At 51.6% G+C, this 18,845-nt stretch overlaps 1 protein-coding gene across 1 annotated transcript in view; it reads left to right on the top strand.

Moving 5' to 3' along the window:
* The window catches only part of SFRP1 (secreted frizzled related protein 1), a 53,360-nt gene continuing 51,002 nt past the window's right edge, over positions 16,488 to 18,845 (top strand). The window contains exon 1 of the mRNA XM_003359868.5: positions 16,488 to 17,230. Within this exon, the coding sequence (XP_003359916.2) occupies positions 16,705 to 17,230 (526 nt within the window). The 5' untranslated portion in view covers positions 16,488 to 16,704. The remainder of the gene's footprint in view (positions 17,231 to 18,845) is intronic.

Below are 18,845 nucleotides of genomic sequence, written 5' to 3'. Positions count from 1 at the left end.
GGTCTTCAGTAGGACAGACATCCTGAGAGTGGACAGCCCTAATCACCCCCCTCCACCCGACTCCCCCCTTCCCCAGGGACCCAGAATGGAGTAGCTGAATTAATGACTGAAGGGCCATAATTAGAATAGCTTTTTTTTTTTTTTTTGTCTTTTTGCCTTTTCTAGGGCCACTTCCTCAGCATATGGAGGTTCCCAGGTTAGGGGTCTAATCAGAGCTGTAGACACTGGCCTACGCCAGAGCCACAGCAATGCAGGATCCGAGCCGTGTCTGCAACCTACACCACAGCTCACGGCAACACCGGATCCTCAACCCACAAGTCCAAGTGGGATCGAACCTGCAACCTCATGGTTCCTAGTTGGATTCGTTAACCACTGTGCCACAACAGGAACTCCATAATTAGAATAGCTTATCAAGACAGAAGGCTGATCAAATGTTGGTCATGCCCTGAAAGGTGGGGAAGAGTCCTTCCTTTTTTTGTTATTGTTTGTTTTTTTAGGGCTGCATCCTTCCCAGGCTAGGGGTTGAATTGGAGCTACAGCTGCCACAGTCACAGCAACACAGGATCTGAGCTGCATCCTCGACCTACGTGGCAGCTTGTGGCAACACAGGATCCTTAACCCACTTAGTGAAGCCAGCGATTGAACGAACCTGCAACCTCATGGATACTAGGTGGGTTCCTAACCCGCTTAAGCCACAAGGGGAACTCCCTCGTTCTTCCTTTTGGAGAGTGTTTCCCAGAGGCCCCATTAGCCCTGGAGTTGTCTTACCCCCCTGCACACACTCCTAAATAGCAGGTACCCCAGGCTTGAGGTCCAGCCGGGGTTACCAGCTGTGCTATTCCCCTTCTGGTTGAAATTCTCCATCTGTAAGAGATTGTGGGTGGGGAAAAGGGAGGCAGCACACAGGGGCTCAGATCCCCTCATCCAAGCCCTGACTGGTGGGTGGCGCAGAGACTGGGATAGAGCCCAAACCCTCAGGTGGGGCTGCAGAGAGGCTGGTCTCTTCTGGCGGTGTCCTGGGCGAGATAGGAAGAAAGAATTTCCTGGTGGGGGAAGGGGAGGGAAGAGAAGGTGTTGGAGAGGCTGGGAAGGAAGTTTCTGGGGAGGACGGAGCCCCAGCACTCACAGGCTGCCGCCCTCCAGAGGAGCCGAGGCTGGATCCCAATTAGAGCCAGGATCCCTGCCAGGGATTGCTGTGCGCTGCCAGCACCCTCATTAGCTTGGCAGGAAATCCCTCCAGCCTCCCTGGATCCCACCGCATGCCCAGACACACTCCCGGATGATGTCCGAGCCACCCAGCTCCCCACCTCCCCTGTCCTGTTGGGTGCCACCCAGCTGGTCCAGCGTCGTCTTCGTCTCCAGACAGACACCCCCAGGCCTCTGGGGGAAACCCAGGGACTCCCCTGTGGTGCTCAGGGAAGCATTCTTACCAGCCCCTCTTCATTGGACAGGGACCAGTCCAAACGGGAAAGGTGGGTTTCAGGTGGCAAGTTATTACATGAATTCCTGTAGCTTGAAAAAGGTGGCTGCCAAGCGTTCTCCCAGTGGGACAGGCATATGACCTTCCACAGCTGCCCCTCCTGGCCCCATCCCATGGGTGGGTCACCTTGGCAGTGCTGTGCCACACCCAGCATGGCCAGGAAGGCAGAGGGTCCCAAGGCGAGTCTGCTGGGAGGAGGCTCGGGAGTCTGACATCCCCCATGACCTCTGAGCCTATTTCAAAGCAAACTCTGCTCCTGCCCAGGCTTAGAGCAGGTGGACAAAATTCAGAAACTCTTCCTTTCCCTAATGGAATGCATGACGCCAAGAACGCTGCCCAGGATGGGCCTGGGATGCTCTGGGAGGGCAGGAAGCCCACACAAAGCAGACAGGGGGTGGTGAGAGGTCTGGGGGGAGGGGTGAGCAGTGAAGAGGCCGCACGCATGAGAGTGAGTGTGAGCGAGAATGCATGCTGAGTACAGAACCTGTGCGCGTAGTAGGAACTCATTAAATGCTTGTTGATTGATGGCTGGCCTGGGAGTTCTCACTCCAGACTTCACTTCTGTGTGGTCTGGAAGATGCAGATATGATGCCATATGCAGCATGAACTGGACAATAGGGGCAATTATCCAGAAAATGTGAGCCATGCCCCACCCCCTCCCACACAAAGTCTTTTGCAATAATTACCTGACATTTCCAATGAATCAGGATTTTTAAGAAATTATGTCATTGGGGCTAAAATTAGAGACTCACGTTAAGCCTTTGGCTGAGGGGAAAAAATAGTTATGTTGGCCTCTTTAACTTTTTTTAAAAAAATTAATATTCATACTTTTACCTTTTTTTCCCCCCAGAAGTGATATATGGTCATTGCAGATATTTTTAGAAAATGAAGAAAATCCAAAAGAAGATCTTTTAAACTGCCTGTGAGTCTAACAACCAGAGACAATGAATGCTTCAGGGCACCCATTTTCAGGTTTTTGAGATATGTTTTTTCCTTCTTTCCTTCCTTCCTTCTCTCCCTTCTGCTTTTCTTTAAAAAAATTCTTTTTTCATTTTATGGCTGCACCTGCGACATATGGAATTTCCCAGGCTAGGGGTTGAATCAGAATAGCTGCCAGCCTATGCCACAGCCATAGCAATTCGGGATCCGAGCCACATCTTCGACCTACACTACAGCTCATGGCAACGCCGGATCCTTAACCCACTGAGCGAGGCCAGGGATCGAACCCACATCCTCACAGACATTGAGCTGCAACAGGAACTCCTTTTTCTTTTTAATTGAAGTATGGTTGATTTACAATATTGTATTAGTTTCAGATGTACAGCATAGTGGTTCTTTTTTAAATTTGCAGATTATTTTCTATTATAGGTTATTGCAAGATACTGGGTATCATTGCCTGCCAGATACAGTCAACAGTCAATCTTGGTTGCTTATGTATAGTAATTTGTGTCACCTCTTTTCTCTTCCTTCTATTCTTTCTGCAAAATGTGAGTCACACTATTTATACATTTGTATCCTATAGTCTCCATATGACATTCATGCATTCATTGGTTTTATCGGTGAGCCTTTATCTACTGAGTGCTTTCTAGGGACGGAAGTACTGACCTTTGGGATGTAGTTGTGAACAAAACTGATACAAATCTCTGCCCAGGAGAAGCTTTGGTGGTGGGGTAGGGAGAGACCGACAATAAAATAAATGAGAAAAACATGTGAGTGTTAGAAGATCATAAGAGGAGGGTAGGAGAAATAAAACTAGAACAGAAAGAGGAGAGGCTAGGGTGCAATTTTATTATTTTATTTTATTTTATTTTATTTTATTTTGTCTTTTTAGGGCCGCACCTGCAGCATATGCAGGTTCCCAGGCTAGGGGTCTAATTGGAGCTACAGCTGCCGGCCTGCGCCACAGCCACAGCAACACAGGATCTGAGTCGCATCTGCGACCTACACCACAGCTCACGGCAATGCCAGATCCTTAACCCACTGAGTGAGGCCAGGGATCGAACCTGCAACCTCATGATTCCTAGTCGGATTCGTTAACCACTGAGCCATGATGGGAACTCCTATTTTTTGGGGTGTGTGTGTGTGCAATTTTAAATAGAAAAAACCTCCCGGAGCAAGTGAGATCTGGGCTGAACTGGCAGAACACATTCCCTCCAGAAATGCCCTTGGGTGCTTGGAATAAATCACTCTTTCCTCCCCCTCTCCCTCCCTCTCTGCCTGCCTGCCTGCCTTCCTTCCTTCCTTCCTATCTTTCTTTCATTGCTGCACCCATGGCATGTGGAAGTTCCCAGGTCAAGGATCGAATCCACACCACAGCTGCGACTCGAGCCACTACAGTGCCAACACAGACTCCTTAAATTGCTGAGCCACAAGGGAACTCCTAGAATGAGTTTCTCAAGTGTGCAGCAACATCTAGGCAACATCCTTGCATCTGCCATATCAATCATGCAAGAGCTAAGAGGAGAAAGGCAAAGACAAGTGCTAAGAGCTCATGGGCAGGTGCTGACCTTTCAGTGGGGTGACAGAGCATGTCCACTGCAGGGAAGAGAACCAGGTGGGAGAAGGCAGAGGGGTTAGGATCCCATTGTAACCCCTGCTCCTCACTGCCAATGACAAGGTGGCTGTCTCATCTTCCCACTTTGACACATTTGTTATAGGAAAAAAAAAGTCACTTCAGAACAGCAGCTTCCATGGCAGCTTCAGTGGCAGCTTCCTTCTTTTCACACAGACCTTTGCCAAAGGCCTGAAGCATCACCAGCATTTGTGCTGGATTTTTGAGTTTTCCAAGTCTCTTTGGAGTTCTTCATACAGTGGGAGGTGTAAAGTAAAGGAGACATGGCCAGAGTTGGTTTTTTTAGGGCCACATTTGTGGCATATGGAGGTTCCCAGGCTAGGGGTCTAATTGGAGCTGTAGCTGCCACTCTACACCACAGCAACGCCAGATCCAAGCCACATCTGCAACCTACACCACAGCTCATGGCAATGCTGGGTGCTAACACTGAGCCAGACCAGGGATCAAAACCTGCTTCCTCATGGAACCCAGTCGGGTTCATCCCAGTCAGAGCCACAATGGGAACTCTCAGAGTTGTTTGTCTGGTTCATTTTTTTGGCCTCAGTGTGCAGCAGCTTCACGAGGGATCGCAGTTCCCAGACCAGGGATTGAATCCGGGCCTCAGGAGTGAAAGCGGCGAGTCCTGATCACCAGGGCACCGGGAAGCTCTCCAGAGATTTCTTTTTATGTGACATTTCAAGGTTCGAAGGGGTCTAGAGCCCAAGGAGCCCAACTTCCTCACAAATTAAGGCCTTGAGGCTCAGAGAGGTGAAGAGCTGTGTCTCTTGGTCTCCTCAGGTGGAAAACTAGATCTTAACATTCCACAGTAGACATTCTAGTGCCTTCCAGAAGCCACGCTAGTGTTCCCTAGGTAAGACTTCAAACACTAGAGGTCAGCCACTGGCACCAGGCCTCTCAAGGTAAACTCGGGGTCCACCTTGCGTTGTTTGGAGCAGCAGCGTGGTCGCCTGCCTCCGGACCAGCGTGGCTTGACTGGGATAAGTCTGCGGGGGCTGGGGTCAGCCTCTAGGCGCTTTCCTGGGCCCTGGGACACTTTGAGTAGGGGGTCCCAGGAAGTAGCCTGGGCTGGTGCCCCAGTGCCCATCAGCCAAGCCCCTCTGAAGCCCTGAATATGGACTTTGTCTGGCGGCCTCCATTCTGCTCCGAATGGACTAAAGCCAGTCATTTGGCAAAAATCAGCTCAGTTGCCGGCATTGTTCTTAAAAGGCAGCGCTGAAAGGGCCGTGGGACTAATGTATTCTATTGTGCCCCTTGGGCTGGCCTCTGAGTGTGGGGAGAGGCCTGCATTCCACAGACGCCCCCTCCCCCAGTGCTGGAGGCTCGCTGGCCCCTGAGGGGAGCTGCTCGGCCATGGGGAGAGCCCCTGAAAATCAGGGCCTCCCAGGGAGAGCCCCTGAAAATCAGATGGGGGAGGCACTCCATCCGGATCCCCTGAAGTGGAAAGAAAGGGTCCTGAGAACAGCCAGGAGGCCCGTTACGAAAGCCAGGCATGGGAGTAGAGTGCGGGGAGCTGCCATGGAACCAGATCCCCGGCCCTGGTGGTCCAGCCCTGCCTCCCTTACACCCTGCTCTGCAGGGCAGAGTCCCCCATCAGGCAGCCCCTTCTCCTCTGCAATCCGTTTTCCATCAGGCCCATTCCATCTCCGAGGACAAGAGGGGTCACGGGATTTGTTTTGAGCTGCCTTGCAGCTCTCTGGTTCCAGGGTCAGTTATGCCTGAACTGAGAGAAATATGATGTGTGAAAGATAAGGAGAGAGGGGTTTGGAGACTGTTGGAGACTGAGAGCCTGGGCTCAAACGTGTATCACTGATGCCCTTTTAAGCACAAAGAAGGGGTCTGTGTGTGTCCTAGGAGGCTGCCTCTGGTTCCCTATGTCTTTGCAAGATGGTGCTGGATCCAGCACTTTCCTGCACCTTGGAGGGCTGGAAAGGACCTCTGCCGGGGAGGAAGGGAAGACGGCAGGGTGTGGGTCGTCCTAGGTACTTCCTAACAAGACAGAGGCTTGGGAGTTCCTGCTGTGGCACAGATCAGCGCCATAGATCAGCAGCGTCTCTGCATTGCCAGGATACAGGTTCAATCCCTGGCCCAGCACAGTGGGTTAAGGATCCTGCCTTGTGACAGCTGTAGGTCACAACTGCAGTTTGGATCTGATCCCTAGCCTGGAAACTCCATGTGCCACTGGGTGGCAAAAAAAAAAAAAAAAAATTAAATTAAATTAACTTAAACAAGACAGAAGCTTAGAAGAATGATTCCCTTGGACTCTAGCACTGCCTGGCTCTTCCTCCCTGCCACCCCATTTAATCTGTTACAAGTGACATTATCCTCATCATAACAATACCCAATTTAGGGAGCAGTATAAGAAGGCTGAGAGACTATTTGTTTAGGATAGTTTGGGTGGGGAGGGGGAGGGGAGGGAAAAATGATGGGGAGAAGGAAAGAGAGATCCAACCCGACAGAACGATAGGCATGAGGAATACGGGGTCTCTGCCTGTCGGACACCACAGTGGGGGTGAGGTGAAGTCCTGGGGGGCTGGTTCTGGAGCCGAGCTCCTACCATGTCTGTTGGTTTCCCTGAGTGGCTGGATAATGGGTGGACAGATGCAGCTCCAAGATGAAGCACGTTGTCCTGGCAGACTGTGACCGCTCATCGCTCATGCTCTTTTCACCTCCACTTCCCCCAACTCTGCTCTATCAACACTGCCCCCACCTCAGTCGTCTCTGATGTACACCCCTCTTTCCCATCTCTATGCGTTCAGGGCTCTGGAAAGACATCTTAGATGTTGTCTCTTCCCTGTAGGACCAAGCTCAGCCAAAGCTTCTATCAGGGAAAAAGAGAGGATGGCATCCAAAAAATTTTTTATTATTATTATTTTTTGCATTTTAGGGCCGAACCCAAAGCATATGGAAGTTCCTAGGCTAGGGGTCAAATCAGAGCTACAGCTGCCAGCCTGCACCACAGCCACAGCAACACGGGATCTGAGCCTTGTCTGTGACCTATGCCGAAGCTTACGGCAATGCCAGATCCTTTGCCCACTGAGTGAGGCCAGGGATCAAACCTGCATCCTCATGGATCCTTGCTGGGTCGTTAGCCATTGAGCCACAAAGTGAATTCCAAGAGAGGATAGGATTAAACCCCCGTCTGTTAAACACTTCTTGTAATTTCTTGATCTTTGCCTCCTGTTTGTTGTTGCTTCCTCCCCCCCCCCCCAAGATCTTAGATCATCCTGTCATTACTCTAAAGTCTTTTTTATGTAGGTTGCTTATCTCCATTTCACTTGTTCTTCTGGGATGGAATTCAACTTCAATCTGAAATCCCCACTGATTACAAAGAGGCGATTTCCTTGCAGTGGGGATGGAAATAAAGCCCCAAATCTGGGAATGCAGGTGAGTCAAAATCATGCCGGATGCCGAGGATTTCATCCTCCAGGAAAACTGTTTTATCCTCTCAAGATGCCAATGATAACAGCAATAAAAGAAAACACAAGTGATGGTGGTAAGGATTATGTGTCATTTTGGGAAGCGGTCAGTTACATACTTATGGGCTGAAATGGTTGGAAAACTTTTCACACCAGGGAAGTTCATGCACAACTTGGAAAGCACTCTGAGGCTGAGTGGTTCTACTTGGGAAATCCTTACCGATGGGCTTATACTGCGTATTCAGCAGTTTAGTTAACAGACTTTAGTTGAGAATCAAGAACAAAAGGATTGGATGGACATATAATGCTTTCTGGGGGTTGGGGGTTATAGTTTTTTGCAACTCTATACATGTTAGAATGATCAATAAAAGGTCATGCTTATCTAATGACAGATACTACATATGATAGAGCCTGGAACTGCTAGAGGATTACAGAAGACTCCAGACACACAGCTGCTTATGTTGCAACACATGGGGAAGAAAGAGGGGTCTGTGTGCCCTAGGTTGCTGCAGTCAGCTTCAGAGGGGTCAAGGGGAAGCACTTCGGTGCTGCCTGCCCTTAACTTTGTAGCATCCTTGCAACACTGCTTCCTTAAGAAAAGAGGGTTGCCTGTCCACACTTTTGGCCAGCAAACTTGATTTCATTGTGAAAGCGCTGAGTGATGCACTGTGCTACTGCTGGCTGATGAGCCTCTCCACGACTTAGTCTCGTCTTCTGAAAAGTGGGGGGTCCATAAGCCCTTTCTAGAGGATTGCTGAGTTGAGGAGTACAGAGCAATGCGAGTTCCTCTGTGTGACAAATCCACTGACACCTAGAGATAAGGTGTTTTGCAGTCATAGGAATCAATACAGAAGAAAGTTACACAAATATCCAGGCCATGGGAGAATTTCTTACCATGGGAGATGGTGCTTCTCAGTCTGAAATACTGTAAGACTCCTAGGAATCTTGTTAAAATGCAAATTCTGATTGAATATATCTGGGGTGGGGCCTGAGATTCTACATTTCTGACAAGATCTTAAGACAGTACTGATACTGCTGGTCTGGGGACCATGCTGTGAATAGTAATGTCCCAGGAGACAGTAAAAATGAAAGGTTCAGCCTTCAAGTTTCCTGTCTGCTGCAAGAGCCTCTAAATGAGAGACCTGTGTCATTTTGGTGTTTTCAGCTGTATGAAAGAGAAAGCCCACATGACTTTGGACTTCAACAACTGAAGTGGAGAGATTTCAGATTTCACCCAGCAGGAACTCATTGCTTATGACCGAGGCTCTTTGCATCTTTCTGTTCCCCCACTCTAGTGTGTGGGCATTTATCCTCATGCTTGTGGTCTCATGGTTGCAAGATGGCTGCTGTACCTCTTGATATCACATCTGAATTCCAGGCAGGCAGAAGAGGCGAGAGTCAAGGTACATGCCTTCTAAGGCAGTCTAGTTTCAAACATTTTCCAGGGTGCCCCACTTATCATTTATACTTACTTTTTAGTGCTCAGAGCTGGGTCATAGGACTCCACTCATTCAGGGATCCCATAGGGACTTATCACATGGCAGACAGTGTGCTAAGTACAGAAGAAACAAGGACAAAAAGGATATAGCTTCTGTCCTCAAGAAGCTTCTAGAGGAACTCCAGACATTTATACAAGCAAAGAGCGTTTGAGGAGCGCTGCTGGGATAGCAGGGGTGCACAGGGGCAGAGGGCTGCCCATGGCAACATCTAGCAGGGAGACCCTGGGGAGTGGCCAGCCCAGAGAAGATGGGGAGCTCAGTGTGGAGTCTGGTAGGACAGCTGGCCTGGGGGGTGGGGGGTCAGCAAGAGCTCAGGCAGGGGCAGGGAGGTGGCATGGTGCATTCTGGGAAGGGCACATCCTCTCATATTCTATGGGCATTGCCCCAGTGCTGGGATCCAGTAGCGCTTCACAGGTAGTTTCCACCTGATACACAGTCTGGTCAAGTCTGGTCTGGTCTCGGTTTCAAATATATATGTCTGTGTGTGTGTGTGTGTGGTGCGTATTTTCTGTCTCTTTAGGGCCGCACCTGCAGCATATGGAGGTTCCCAGGCTAGGGGTCTAATCGGAGCTGCATCTGCTGTTCTACATCACAGCCACAGTGACTTGGGATCCAACCCGGTCTGTGACCTACACCACAGCTCACAGAAATGCCAGATCCTCAACACACTGAGAGGGGCCAGGGATCCAACCTGCAACCTCGTGGTTCCTAGTCAGATTCATTTCTGCTGCGTCACATCGGGAACTCCTCAAACGTTGTTTTTAAAAAAACAGTTTTAATATCTCCCTCAGGAAGACCATGACCTCTCAAAATGAGGGCTGTTCCTGACCTGAGTCTGTTCTGCACCAAAGAGCAGTGGTGGCAGGACCGCTGGTGAGGGTCCCATCACTCTGGGTCTCTGGGTCTTCTCGTGTTCAGTGGGAAGGAATAATCAACCCCTCTGCCAGCTCAGAGGCTTTTGGTGAGCCCCAAAGGCGACAATGCAGGTATGTTTCTGCAGAAGAGACTGCAGAAAGATAGCTTATTACTTGGGGCGGGGGTGGGGCAGGTGTCTGAACCCAGATGAGCAGGGCCTCTAGGATCAGATGCGTTATTCAGGCAGAGGGAGGCTGGGGAGGCTCTGGGCTTTGAGCAGAGATCAGGACGCGGGCATCTTCACCGCGCAGGCGCAGTCGCCACACACTTCCTGGGTGGTTTCCCATCCTTTTTTTTTCTTCTTTCTTCTTCTTGTTTGATGTAATTTTTTTTGATATATATATATATTTTTTTTTTTCGTTTGAAATAAACAACCAGCACGTCGTTTATATCAAACCCCTAAAAAGGGCAGCGTGGGGCTCTTTAGGGAATGTGTCCCCACTGGCCGCCCTCCCACTTTAATTCCCCTGATCGCCAGAGGGGACAGGTTTCTAAAGGCCCATCCGGAGTTTCCTTATGATGCGGTGGGTTTAAGGATACAGCCTTGTCACTGCAACGGCTTGGGTTGCTGCTCTGGCACGGTTTCGATTCCTAGTCCAGGGACTTCCACATGCCTTTGCTGGCCAAAAGATTATTAAATTAACTTAAATTAAACATTCTTAAAAAAAAAAAAAAGTTCCTGCTGTGACGCAAAGGGATCCGCAGCGTCTCTGCAGATCCAAGATGCAGGTTCCATCCCTGGCCGCACAGTGGGTTTAAGGAGCAGGTAGTTGCCCCAGTTGTGGCGCAGATGCAACGTGGCTCTGATCTGATTCCTGGTCTGGGAATCCATATGCCATTGGGCAGCCAAAAAAGGAGGGGGCGGGGGTGGAAAACCCATTTTCCTTGCGCTGTGGTGTCTGAGCAAAGCCTGGAGCTCTGAGCCAGGATCTGGCACCAGGTCTCACCCTGTGAAGCCTCTTCCATCTTCTCTTGAAGCACTCCCCACTCCCCACTGCTCCCACCTTCCCCGCAATTTCCTGGTGTTGTCAGAAGCTCCCAGGATCCCCAGCCTTCTGGGTACCAGACTCTGCTTTTCACAGGATTGTATTAGGATCCGGGGGTGGGAGGGTCAGAGTCCACACAGGAGTTATAGGAATTTCTCTTCTCCTCCAAGGATTGGCCAGTAGAGTCCCCTACTGCCTATGGGCCACTGAGCAGCCAGCTTGGTGCAGGCCCCCAAGGAGGGTATTGAACCCATCATCTCGCCACAAGGTCGGCTCTGAGGGTCAGAGGGCTTCAGAAAGAAAGCTCAACTCAGTTCTTGCCAGCTCTGAAGATGGAGGAGGGGGCCAGGAGCTAGGGAATGTGAGCAGCCTCCAGAAGCTGAAAAAGGCAGGAAAACCCTAGAGCCTCTAGAGGGAACACAGCCCTGCCAACCAGCAGTTTTGTTTTGTTGTCTTTTGTTGTCTTTTGTCTTTTTAGGGCCGCACCTGAGGCATATGGAGGTTCCCAGGCTACGGGTCCAATCAGAGCTGTAGCCGCCATCCACACAGCAACGTAGGATCTGAGTTGCGTCTGCTGAGACCTACAGCACAGCCCACAGCAACACGGGCTCCCAGCTCACTGGGCGAGACTGGGATAGAACCCACAACTTCATGGTTGCTAGTCAGGTTCCTTAACCACTGAGCCACGATGGGAACTCCTGCCAACACCTTGATTGCAGCTGAGAGAGACTTCTGACCTCCCAGAGTGTAAGGTGATAATACATCTTACAAAAGTCCCATGTTCTGATTGATCATCTGTGTATAAGGTGCTGGCAATCAGTTCCCTTAGGATTCAGATCCAGGAAAGATACCCCTTTCGTGCAGACCGAAAGAACCAGGTGGGTTACTCATGCTTACTTATTGCCTTGGTTCTCAGGAACTGCAATGCAAAATCAGTGTTCAAGGGTAGTTCCTTTCTTAGCCTGGGTCTTTCACATAGCTGCCTCCCTCCGCTACATATTTATGCATTTATTGGGGTGCAGGGCCTCACTGAGCCTTACTGTATGCCTGGCGCCATGCTAGAGGTTGGGGATGCAAGGATAAGTGGGACAAAATAAGACAAGATCCTGGGTGTGCGAGAGCTCCCAGTCCCCTAGCAGACACCCTAAAAGCAAGCAGTCATAAAACATCACCACAAATGTGGTGATGAGGTGTTCACAGGTGCTCTGGGTGCAGGAAGGAGAGAGCGGTTAAGTTGATTAGTGGTGGAGGCAGGAGGTGATGGGTCCAGATGGGGTCAGGCGTGGCTGCTGGGAGAAGGCAATGCTAGAAGGAAGAACAGGTGGGCTTTCCAGATAAAATACACAAAGGACTCTAATTTCAACTTAAAGGTCAGATAGGAGTTCCCTGGTGGCCCAGCCTTGAAGGACTTTGTGTTGTCATTGCTGTGGCTCGGGTTACTTCTGTGGCTCGGGTTACTACTTGGGTTTGGGCTTGGGTTTGATCCCTGGCCCAGTAGCTTCTGTATGCTGCAGGCCTGGCCAAAAAAAAAAAAAAAAAAAAAAAAAAAAAAAAAAAATCAGATAAACAAGGAATGATGTATAGTATAAATATATCCCATGCAATATGTGGGACATCCTTATACAAATACATTTCTTGCTCATCTGAAATTTTCCTATTTTACTGGGCATCCTCTATTTTCATTGCTAAATCTGGGAAGTCTGTGAGTAGGAGTTGGTACAAAGGTGATGGAGGGTATTACTGACAAAATGGCACGTGTAAACTAGAGAGTGGTAAGAGGGAGGGGCAGGGGGCGAGGCTGGAGGGAGACTGAAGGGCAAGATATGATTGGTCTACTGGAGTCTGGGCTTTTCCCATGGATGATCAAAAAGTCTGTGAGGGTCTTAATCCGAGAAATGGCCCATTAGACGTTTTTTAAAGTTACATCAAAAACACGTGCTTTAGAGAGTTCCCGTTGTGGCTCAGGGGCTAAGAACCCAACATAGTGTCCATGAAGATGTGGGTTCCATCCCTGGCCTCGCTCAATGAGTTAATGATCTGGCATTGCCAAGAGCTGCAGTGTAGGTTGCGGACTCAGCTCAGATCCTGCTTGCTGTGTCTGTCTGTGGTGTAGGCTGGCAGCTGCAGCTTGGATTCAACCCCTAGGCTCAGATCTTCCATATACTGGGGGTGTTTCCCTAAAAAGAAAAAAAGTAAGTGTTTTCTTTTTAGTTTTCTCTTTTCTGGAAAGAGGTATATAAATTCTACAATGTGTACATTTATAAGTAAGGTAGTATAGGCATAAGTGAATACAGATTGCCAAGCCCAGTTTGTCAAGCTTCCTCTGGGACGTGAAAGGGTGGGTCTCTCTGAGCAGTGGGACAGGGGCCGTGTGACCATGGCCTTGAGGTTCAGGGCATGGCTGACAGCAATTTCCCCAAGTTCACTGTTGGTGGAGCAGAGTGGACACTGATGCTTGCATAGTCTAGGGAGGAGAGGTTACAGGGAGCAGAATTTCCTTCAAAAAATGAAGAAGATTCTGCAGAAGTTGCCTGAGCCTGGAGGCTGTGTCCCAGTGAAGTGAGATGGTCCAGTAGTGGCTTCTCAGCCAGCTCCCATCAATACATCAAGGAGCAAAGTTGTGCCGCCTGCCTCTTGGCTTCCATACTGGAGACTCCTGATTTCTGGGAGCTCTGTCATGTCAATAACATGTTTAAAGAACCTTTTGTTCTAGAACTTTCTCCTCTACACATACCTTCTTGCCATTAGGGGAAGGAGACTGGGCTTTGAAGCGCAAAGTTTCGATAATATGTAAAAGGAGACTTCCCCCCACCCCCAGCTGCCAAACCCCAACTATTGCCTGCATTTCTATTTTTTTTTTTTTTTTTTTTGGTCTTTTTTGCTATTTCTTGGGCCGCTCCCACGGCATATGGAGATTCCCAGGCTAGGGGTCGAATCGGAGCTGCAGCCACCGGCCTATGCCAGAGCCACAGCAACGCAGGATCCGAGCTGCGTCTGCAACCTACACCACAGCTCACGGCAACGCCAGATTGTTAACCCACTGAGCAAGGGCAGGAATCGAACCCGAAACCTCATGGTTCCTAGTCAGATTCGTTAACCACTGCGCCACGACGGGAACTCCTTTTTTTTTTTTTTTTTCCATTTCTAAAATACAAAGCCTTCGAGCTGTTCTTTCTGGAGCTATGAAGCAGGATATGAACTGGCTAAGGGTGGGTGGTCATTCTCCAAAATCCCAGCTGTGGGAGCTCCCTTGTGGCACAGCAGGTTAAGGGTCTGGCATTGTCACTGCAGCTGTCTGGGTCTCTGCTACGGCTTGGGTTTGATCCCTGGCCCGGGAACCTCCACATGCCTTGGGCTCCGCCAAAACCCAAACCAAACAAAATGAAACAAAAATCCCATCTGTGGGTTTAAGTCTGTCTGTGGGACTGAGACTTATAGCTCTTCTTTTCCAGCCGGGCCTTGGCAGGAGCCCGAAATGCACTGGGTTTAGGATTCTGGGATGTTCCTTGCACTAGCCCCCACACTCCCTGTGTGTGCTCAGGACAGTTGTGCCTGTGCCTTGTCCCAAAAGACCTCTTGATAAAGCAATCAGGTCATTTAAGGGGTGATCAACCAGACCCTTCCATGAACAAATTTGCAAGATTTACTTCTGACCTGACACCCCCCCATTCCCCCCAGGACTGGTGGGGGTGCAGTCACCCGGACAAATTTCCAGAAAGTTCCTGGTGGGCAGACCCAAGTCCTCCCACCATTTGGGGAAATTGTGCAAACAGGAGTCAGAGGATGTTATCAGCTAACACAACTCTTTGCCACAAATGAGTAAACACACACATTTGGCTTGGGACTCAGAGCCTGCCTGGAGGAGGGAGAAGGACCCCCACCAAACCGCATTTTTCTCTAACTGCCCCTTGAATTGAGACACAGTTGCCTGGTCTCCTGCGGTCTATTCTCTGTCGGTGAGGAATGTCCTCCGCAGCTTCTGGGGATCAGCTTTACCAATTGTTTAGGGATTAACCCTTTGCCACCCGAGGCCTTGCTCTCTCTCCATCTCTTTTCCTTCATGCGGCCCCTCTTGCTGTAGAGCAACCTTTCATTAGCTTAGATGCGATGGAGAAAGTTGACCATCTGCAGACGTTGCCCATGTGCACAGCGGAACCCCCACCTGCGTAGAGGCCGGAGTGCTTTAAGAAAATAGCCTGGCTCCTTCCAAAACGCTAGTCGTTTGACTTGGAATCTGTCCATCAAGAAATTTGCTCTGCAGCGTCCAGAGCAAGCTTCCCCAGAGCTTTACAAACAAGCTAGCCCAGCAAGACAGCGCCTTCTCCCATGTCTGCCCTGAGCTCAGAGCTCTGTGGCCCATTTGCCACCTGGGGGTGGTGCCGCCCTGCTCAGATGCCTTCCTTCACCCCACACTTCAGGGTGGGAGACCCAGACAGCCGCATGAACTGCTTGTTGCTATCTCCCTGCCCTGGGATTAATCATAATTACACCCCCAGCTTTCTGGATTACACTTCCCTCTCAGGGTACCCTTTTGAAACATACAAGGAATCCCCAGGGCCTCTGGGTCAGAGGGTGGTGGGGGAGAGTTCTGTTTCAGGGTGGGTGTCCAGGGCTCGATGAGAAGGCCGAGCTGTTTCTCTGCTCATACTTCCCTCTTGGCTTCTTCTGCCTTACCGGGAACCCTGAATTTTTGACTGGAGGCTCCTGGGCCAGCTATGAATGTAGCATGTGTGCTTGAGTGATGGACTTGATATTTACACAAGCCACGCTGATAAGTGCGCATGTGTTTCTAATGTTGTGGCTTTCTATACCACAAACATGTCAACGTGCATATGCGTGCACACACAGACGAGCTGTCGGGCTGGGCCTCGAGCAGGGGTTTCTTTCTTTCTTCTTTTTCTTTTTGTAATTGTCCTCCCCAGGCTAACACCTTTGCGAGCACCCTTTCCCGACTCACTGCCTCCAGGGGGTCGGAGGGCCATCAATCATCTTGTCCCACCTTGGAAAGGCATTGCCTTTTAAAGCCAGCGGACAACCCGACTACCCCTTTCCCTGGTTCTTTGCGGGAAGCCAAGACGACCAGCTGGGGATTTAAAAGCCGACCTCCTTCGCTGTAGGCTTCGTGAGCCGGGTCTTGGAAACTGCCCGTCTGCGTACCGCAGCCACGGAGAACAAACCCGAGGAGGTGGGCTGCTGCGTAAAGTTACGAAAAAGTGTTTATTTTTATGTTTTTTAAAGTCTTCATTATCTTATGGATTTGCAAGTACTGTTGCGGTTCTTTGCTTTCCTGTGATCCCACTCAAGTTAATTACAGCGTTAAACATCGTCTTTATCCACCGCACACTTCTATCCGTCGTCTCTCTCCCCCCTCCTTTTTTTTTCTTCCTCTCTCTCCCCCCTTCTTTCTTTCTTCATTTATTTTTTGGTTTTGTTTTTTAAGGGGTGTTGACCTGCGCTGAGTTCTAGGGAACCGACCCCTCCCGCCGGGGAGCCGCAAGCCGATTGGCCGGCGGCGCGGGTGACTGACGGGCGGGTCCTGAGCGCTCGCGGCGGCCAGCGTGATTGGCTGGCGCGGCTCGGAGGGCTCGGCCGCGGGAGCGCCGGGGACTCGGGTCCCGCCGCCTCGGGAGCCGCGCCGCACTCGGGCCGCGCGCTCGCCTCCCCGCGCGAGCTCCCCAGGGCCCCCATCCAGCGCCGGGCAGGAGCCCGCGGCCGCTGAGCTGCGGCGGGTGCGGACTGCGCCTTTTGTCCGCGAGGGTCCCTGGAAGTTCGCGGCGGGACGCGCGCGGGGAGGCGGCCGAGGACGCCCCGCGTCGCGGGGGCCGGGGCGCCGAGCATGGGCGGCGGGCGCTGGGCCGCGGCGGGAGTGCTGCTGGCGCTGGCCGCCGGGCTCCTGGCCGCGGGTTCGGCCAGCGAGTACGACTACGTGAGTTTCCAGTCGGACATTGGCTCGTACCAGAGCGGGCGCTTCTACACCAAGCCGCCGCAGTGCGTGGACATCCCGGTAGACCTGCGGCTCTGCCACAACGTGGGCTACAAGAAGATGGTGCTGCCTAACCTGCTGGAGCACGAGACCATGGCCGAGGTGAAGCAGCAGGCCAGCAGCTGGGTGCCCCTGCTCAACAAGAACTGCCACATCGGCACCCAGGTCTTCCTCTGTTCGCTCTTCGCGCCCGTCTGCCTGGACCGGCCCATCTACCCTTGCCGCTGGCTCTGCGAGGCCGTGCGCGACTCGTGCGAGCCCGTCATGCAGTTCTTCGGCTTCTACTGGCCCGAGATGCTCAAGTGTGACAAGTTCCCCGAGGGCGACGTCTGCATCGCCATGACCCCGCCTAACGCCACCGAGGCCTCCAAGCCCCAAGGTGAGGCGGGGGCCCCGGGGCTGTCTACACTGCGCCCCGGGACGGGGGACGTGCTCCCTGGAGGTTGCTCTCAGCCGTGCCCATCGGCCCCAAGAGCTTCCAACCCGTCCGAAGTGGTGCGCGGCTGGGCGAGCCCGGCGCACACCCGGTCCGGTTCCTGGAGCCGCTGTCCCGGGGATCCAGTCTCGCTTTCTCCGCACCTGAAACAAAGCCTTAGCTCTGGTTCCGAGAAGAGCTCATCTTTCCTCTGGGAGGGACCCGAGTCCCCATGGGAATTCTGACGCGCCCCCCCCCGCCCCCGCAGATGGGATGCGCCAGGAAACAAACACCCAAACCCCAAATCTGGGAAGCTCAGAAAGGCCGAGAAAAAGCTAAGGCTCAGCTTTGTTTATTTTCTTAGGTTCGGGGAGCTTTTAAAACGCACACACATACACACAAACACACACATACACAACTCTTTCCTTAGCTAGTCATTCAGCTAAGTTGCTCCAGGACTGGTGCGGAGAGGACCAAGAAAAAAGTTTAGAAACTTTGGGGCTTTCTTCCTTTCAGGTAAAGACTCGGGGAGGCTTAGGGATGGAAAGGCTCTTCTCTGTGCTTCCTGCATCCCTCCCCCGCTGCCTCTCTCATTTACACAAATCCTCAAGTCATTAGAAAGATAAAATTGTCATTAGCTCATTGTTGAGTTCTCCTGGGGGGAGCGGGGCTCCCGCAAATTGGAGCCTTTCCTAACAGCCCCTCCCACTTAAAGGGCCCTTAGTGACGGGGAGGCAGCGAAACCGAATGAAACAAGTTAATGAGCGGCAAAACACCGCCACAAAAACGAACCCAACGAAAACAACCCAGCCCAGTGGCCGGACTTTTAAGAGGCGTGAGTTCAACGCGGAATTTTTCGGAAGTAGAGTTGAGGCTCAGAGACGCGGAGGCCACCAATCCCAATGCGCTGAGCACAGGGACGTACGTCCCCCGGCCCTGGGGGACTTCTGGAGGAAAGGGTTTAGGGTGGGGGGCACCCTCTGCCTGCTGACCTAACTCATGGGCAAGTGATGCCAAAGGAGGAATGTGCACTGAGTGGCCCCAGAGTGAGGATGCGGTGGTGGTGAGCCGGGGGAGGCACTTCGAATTTTGAGTGCCCATGCTGATCCCGGGAAGGAGGAGATGGGACCAGGGTGGCTGTCCTGGGGTGGCAGGCCGCCTGCAGAGGGAGGCTTTGAGATGGAGAGCCCAGTGGCTACCTGGAGCAGACAAAGCACAAAATCCCAGGGGATTTGCCTTCTCCCCTTCTTCACCTCTGGCGGGGGAAACCAGCCCAGCCAGAGGAAGCCTCGGCCAGCCCTGCTGAGGCTGGGTCCACTCACTCCCAAGGGGTTTCTTTCTGGCATAACCAGTGCTGGAGACCTTCCAAAGGGGAACCCCCTGTGGATGGGAAGATGGGACACTGGCTGGGGTGCCTGCTTATGAAGTGGCAAGGATCCTCCCAACTCCAGCCGGAGAAGGCTGGGATGGAGTGTTGGGAGGAGGGAATCAAATAATTGCTGACTTGAAGCCTTTTGCTCCCTGGCTGCTGTTGCACTTGTCTGTCTCCAGAATCTGCCCTGCGTACCATTTTCTCTCT

This window comes from Sus scrofa, chromosome 17, assembly GCF_000003025.6.
Source record: "Sus scrofa isolate TJ Tabasco breed Duroc chromosome 17, Sscrofa11.1, whole genome shotgun sequence".
In the NCBI taxonomy this organism is placed as follows: Eukaryota; Metazoa; Chordata; class Mammalia; order Artiodactyla; family Suidae; genus Sus; species Sus scrofa.
The sequence above is the reverse complement of the archived record's forward strand: the minus strand, read 5'-3'. Positions and strand labels throughout refer to the sequence as shown.